Here is a 6,000-nt window from a genome sequence, read left to right as displayed (position 1 = left end):
TACTACATGTTGCTAATACAGCTGCTACTACTACATGTTGCTAATACAGCTGCTACTACTACATGTTGCTACTACAGCTGCTACTACTACATGTTGCTACTACAGCTGCTACTACTACATGTTGCTACTACAGCTGCTACTACTACATGTTGCTAATACAGCTGCTACTACTACATGTTGCTAATACAGCTGCTACTACTACATGTTGCTACTACAGCTGCTACTACTACATGTTGCTACTACAGCTGCTACTACTACATGTTGCTACTACAGCTGCTACTACTACATGTTGCTAATACAGCTGCTACTACTACATGTTGCTACTACAGCTGCTACTACTACATGTTGCTACTACAGCTGCTACTACTACATGTTGCTACTTATTTGGTTTTAACTATGACCATTTGTTCTGACAATCTAGTTGAGGGATAGAGGAGCGTTTTGAGATGTCAACCATTTGTAAAACTTGTCCTAGTAATATGGATAGTGTATCTGTCTACAAATGTATCATGCTCTGAGAAAATGACTTTGCTTAGAGAGTAAATAAATGTCTGTGAATTTAACTCAACTAAATTGAAGTAGAAACAAGATGAATGTACTTTGAAAGTCTTCTCTAAATCTCACTTTCTATGAATTTAGGAACCTCTTCCTGTAGCCACCGCAATCGATAGGTATCCATTTCTGATATTGGCGAGGTGACACTGCTGTCTGTGCACTACACTATATTTATATTATGTGTGAGACACTCCACTCCTGTCCAAATGGTCTATCTTTAGTGTCCTCAACTACAGTGTCCACATTGCCACCCATCTCCAAACACTTTGACTTATAATCAAGCTAAGTTTACCTGCTTTATATATTTTATCTGTAGACACCTAAGTTTAAACAGAGAAGAAAGCCTACTCTGAGGGTACAGTATAATTCAGGAAAAAGTGTCTATTTCCAGAACAATGAAGAGAAAATGAGGAGGAATGTTGAGAGGTGGAGAGGCCTGTCTATCAGCTGCTGCCACTGCTGCACAGTGGCATAGGGACATAATATCCTAGAATCCACTTTAAATAGTTTAATTGAGAGGTATTACCCTAGCTTGAATGGTTGTTTGGAAATGAATTAATGGGAATGAGATACAGGGTGGAGACACTAGTCTAAACAACCAATATTGGGTTAATAACCAGTAGCTTTGACAGCATTATCCCTCTTTAGCCTCTACTAAACCAATGACAGTGTTGAGGCTGAATCATGGTAGTGGACTATAGCCCGGAACACCCCAGTTGCTTCTTTCAGTCTGTGACAGCTGTATGAGTCGGTCTCCGCATTCAGATTTGGCAGAGCTGAGATTCCTACCGACTGAGGCAGGCAGGCAGCTATATTTAGAGGGTAAAGGATAAAATTGCAGTAGGGAGTGGGGGCTTCAAGCTGGGAACCTTTTCTCTGCTCAGCCTTTTCTAGCCTGGACTGGGTGCCAAGAGGACCTGTGGCCACCATTTCTTCCCCTCTGCAAGCCACCGATTTCCCAACACCATGGACCCCAAAGCCATGAAGGAGGAGCTGCGCCTCTTCCAGAGCACCTTGCTCCAGGATGGCCTCAAGGAGCTGCTGAACGAGAACAAGTTTGTGGACTGCACTCTGAAAGTGGGCGATCGGAGCTTCCCCTGCCATAAACTCATCATGGCTGCCTGCAGCCCATACTTCAGAGAGATATTATTTTCCGAGGATGGCAAGGAGGTGAAGGCCAACAAGGAGGTGGTCCTGGACGATGTCAATCCCGCAATCTTGGACATGATAATCATGTATCTGTACTCAGCCGAGATCGACCTCACTGACGAAAATGTGCAGGACATATTTGCCGTAGCCAATCGTTTCCAGATACCTTCAGTCTTCACCGTGTGTGTTAATTATCTTCAGAAGAAGCTCTCCGTGACCAACTGTCTGGCAATCTTCAGGATGGGTCTGGTCCTCAACGTGCCCAGGTTGGCGGTGTCCGCCCGTGACTACATCGCAGACCGCTTCGATATCCTCTCTAAAGACGAGGAGTTCCTCCAGCTGGCCGCTCATGAACTGTTCGCAGTCATCGGTGGCGACTCGCTCAATGTGGAGAGGGAGGAGATGGTGTTCGAAGCCCTCATGAAATGGGTCCACAACGACAAAGACAAACGTGTCCAGGTACTGGGTGACGCCTTTGAGTGCATCCGCTTCCGCCTCATGCCCGAGAAATACTTCCACGACAAAGTGGAGACAGACGAGATCATCAAGGCCGACCCAGAACTCCTGAAGAAGGTCCAGATTATCAAAGACGCGTTCCAGGGGAAGCTCCCAGAGAAGAAGGAGAAGGTAGCTGGGGATAAGGGGGCGGATGGTGAGGGTGGCGAGACAGAGGAGGTTTTCCCAGGTTTCCTGAACGATAACCGCCGCCACGGCATGTACGTCCGCGACCTGATCCTGATGATCAACGACACGGCAGCGGTGGCGTACGACGTCAACGAGAACGAGTGTTTCCTGGCGGCCATGTCGGAACAGATCCCCCGGAACCACGTCAGCCTGGCGTCACAGAAGAACCAGCTCTACCTCATCGGAGGACTGTTTGTGGACGAGGAGGACAAGGACGCTCCCCTACAGTGCTACTTCTATCAGGTAACCAATCATTGTTCATTTAGAGTTTGGGTCACTTCTTTTGATGGTTTCAAATCTTCTATTGGTAATATTTGCCTTTCGGAATCTACGTTAGTTACATCGACAAAAGTCTTTGTTTGATGTTAGAATAAATGATGATGTCAATAGCACAAAACAGTCTCTTTATTCATAATACTTATTTGTAATAAATTAATGCAGTCATTCCATCAATCAATCATTCATTCATTAATTCAACCCTGTGTATTTCAGTTGGACACTCTTGCAGCTGACTGGGTAGCTCTGCCCCCCATGCCTTCCCCTAGAGCCCTTTTCAACATGGGAGAGTGTGAGAACCTGCTGTTCGCTATTGCTGGAAAAGACCTCCAAAGCAACGAGTGTTTGGACTCTGTGATGTGCTATGATGTCCAGTGAGTGGAATAGCATTCAACGTCTCATTCACACAGTACAGTAGAAACATATAGGACTACTCAGCTCTTTACCATTTAAAGTGTGTGTTTTGACCCTCCTGTTCTGTAATGGCTCTCCCCAGGAAGATGAAGTGGAGTGAGACCAAAAAGCTTCCCCTGAAGATCCACGGCCATTCTGTGATCTCCCATAAGGGTCTGGTGTACTGCATTGGAGGAAAGACTGATGACAAGTATGTGTGTGTGTGTGTGTGTGTGTGTGTGTGTGTGTGTGTGTGTGTGTGGTCTTGTTCTTATATCCTTGTGGGGACCTGAATTGCCCCAAAGTCCCCACAAGGATAGTAAAACAAGGAAAATTCTCTCTTGTGGAGACATTTCCCATGTCTCCACGAAGATAAAGGCTATTTTAAGCTTAGGGGTTATGTTTAGGGTTTGGGTTTACAATTAGGGTTAGGTGTTAGGGTTAGGTTTAGGGGTTAGGGTTAGGTTAGGGAAAATATAATTTTGAATGAAAATCAATTTCAGGTCCCCACAACAATTGAACATCAAGTGTGTGTGTGTGTGTGTGTGTGTGTGTGTGTGTGTGTGTGTGTGCGTGCATGCGTGCGTCGTGCTAAAGATATGGTGTAAGCTGCAGCTGTTTGTAGTCTATCATTCTAAGAACTGTTCATGTTAGATCTTAGAGCTAGCGTAGAAGTCATTATTTTGATTATGGAATTACACATGGTAAAGTAAACAGTTGTTCATACGTGACCGTAGTGAAAATACATTTTCTAGGGGTTACATGTGAGCAGTGGAGGCTGCTGAGGGGAGGACGGCTCATAATAATGCCTGGAATGGAGTAAATGGAATGGCATCAAACACATGGAATCCACGTCTTTGATGTGTTTGATACTATTCCATTGACTCCATTCCAGCCGTTACTATGAGCCGTCCTCCTCTCACCAGCCTCCACTGCATGTGAGCACGTATTGTAATACATGTTGTCTGATTTATTGAATCCAAACCGTAACTGCAAATCCATCACAGTCTTTCTATACTGTTGCCAGAAGGACATTTCCTGAGATCTGACAACCCTGTCTATCATTCTCCCGCGCAGCAAAGCCCTGAACAAGATGTTTGTATACAACCACAAGCAGTCAGAGTGGAGGGAGCTGGCTGCCATGAAGACAGCCAGAGCCATGTTCGGAGCCGTCGTTCACAATGGAAAGATCGTGGTGGCCGGTGGAGTCAACGAGGAAGGCCTCACTGCTGCATCTGAAGTCTACGACTTTGGAACAAACAAGTATGTAGCATTTACTTTGGTGATAAATCAGTTTAAGAATGTGTTACACCTTTTAATATCATTCACCATAACAATATCATTTGCTGGTTCTGGATGTTGAACGTTATTAGTCATCTTGAGTCAGGATGGCCTTAATTAGAAAGAGTCCCCCTGACGCTATCCCTAATCACCTTGTTTTGCAGATGGGAGGCGTTCACAGACTTTCCCCAGGAGAGGAGCTCAGTGAACCTGCTGAGCAATGAGGGGGCCCTGTACGCCGTGGGGGGCTTCACCTTCATCCAGAATGACAACAAGGAGGTGGTCCCCGCAGAGATTACTGATGTTTGGCAGTAAGTACCCTCTTTGAATGTTATGTTATCAACCGGGTTTCAAACCCAGGTCTTCTTGCCTAGGCATTAACTCAGTGAGCTAACAGAAGTTTGCATTGTTCCGCCCTGTTAGTTTAGTTGTGGGTTCATTATTTTAGATGGCTTACATTTCCATAATAATTTGTTATTTAAATGTATGATAAGAAATAAAGTTGAAGCTAAATGAAAAAATAAATGAGAGCGCCCTACTTGGTCAGTGGTACTGTACAAACAGTCAACTACGTCTTGGTTTGTTCCTCATCACTGTATCTTCCTTTTCCCTGTGTTAGGTACGAGGAGGACAAGAAGGAATGGAGCGGGATGCTGAGGGAGATGCGTTACGCCGCTGGCTCCTCCTGCGTATCCATGCGCCTCAATGCTGCCAAGATGCCCAAACTCTAGACCCTCGCTGCCCAGTCATGATTCCCCATGATGCCCTCTGTCTGCACGGACTACCACCATCTCCTCTGAGTAGTCTTTCCATTTCAGGAATAGAGGGGGTGTCACATGACAACTCAAATGTGGACTCTTATTGGTTGATTGTGTTGTGAGTTTCATTTCTGATCTCAGGTGATTTTCTGTACAACAAAAACATCTGCTTTGCTTCAGTGAAGACCGCATCAGTATATTAGTTTCCCTCATTATAGAGTAACCCACAACGTGTATTTAGCTAGCTTTTTTGTAAAATAAACATTTGTTCAAAAACTCCTGTTATGGTTGTTTTGAATTTGGAGAAACAGTTGTCGCCATTTTTATGGCTGGTTTAGTTTAAACATTTGTCTGTGCATAGCACGCATGTTTTACTAGAACTAGATTCAGGTCGACGATATGGTATATCAGGAATTTAAATCTAGGTGTGAGCCAGTTGTTATAGTAAAAACAAACATGGGAAACACCTACCCATTGGCAGGTTTAAACAACTGCCCTGCATTATGCATACACTATGTACACTAAAGTATGTGTCATACCAACGCTGTAGGTCCCAGTAAATTTCCACAGTAGGTTTGACATACAGTAGGTTAATCTCATTAACCCACAGTGGTGGAAAAAGTACCCAATTGTCATACCTTAATAGAAAATGACTAAAGTAAAAGTGAAAGTCACCCAGTAAAATAATACTTGAGAAAAAGTCCAAAAGTATTTGGATTTAAATATACTTAAGTATCAAAAAGTAAATGTAATTGCTAAAAATATACTTCTGTATCAAAAGTATAAATCCTTTCAAATTCCTTATATTAAGCAATCCAGACAGCACAATTCTCTTTCTGTTTTATTTAGGGATAGCCAGTGGCACTCTCCAACACTCAGACGTAATTTACAAACAAAGCATTTG

The 6,000-nt window shown here is 43.9% G+C and overlaps 1 protein-coding gene across 1 annotated transcript; it reads left to right on the top strand.

Annotated features, from left to right (window-relative positions):
• Positions 1-1,269: 1,269 nt before the first annotated feature.
• On the top strand, positions 1,270-5,372 carry LOC110495786 (kelch-like protein 41b). The gene is made up of 6 exons (XM_021571215.3): positions 1,270-2,631; positions 2,881-3,038; positions 3,161-3,268; positions 4,135-4,320; positions 4,503-4,649; positions 4,958-5,372. Exons 1-6 carry the CDS (start codon positions 1,522-1,524, stop codon positions 5,067-5,069), a joined length of 1,821 nt encoding a protein of 606 aa, XP_021426890.2. The 5' UTR covers positions 1,270-1,521; the 3' UTR covers positions 5,070-5,372.
• Positions 5,373-6,000: the final 628 nt, after the last annotated feature.

The sequence above is a fragment of the Oncorhynchus mykiss genome, chromosome 18, assembly GCF_057628025.1.
Source record: "Oncorhynchus mykiss isolate SJ-2025 chromosome 18, ASM5762802v1, whole genome shotgun sequence".
NCBI lineage: Eukaryota > Metazoa > Chordata > Actinopteri > Salmoniformes > Salmonidae > Oncorhynchus > Oncorhynchus mykiss.
Note: the sequence above shows the minus strand (reverse complement) of the source record. Positions and strands in the feature narration are given on the sequence as shown.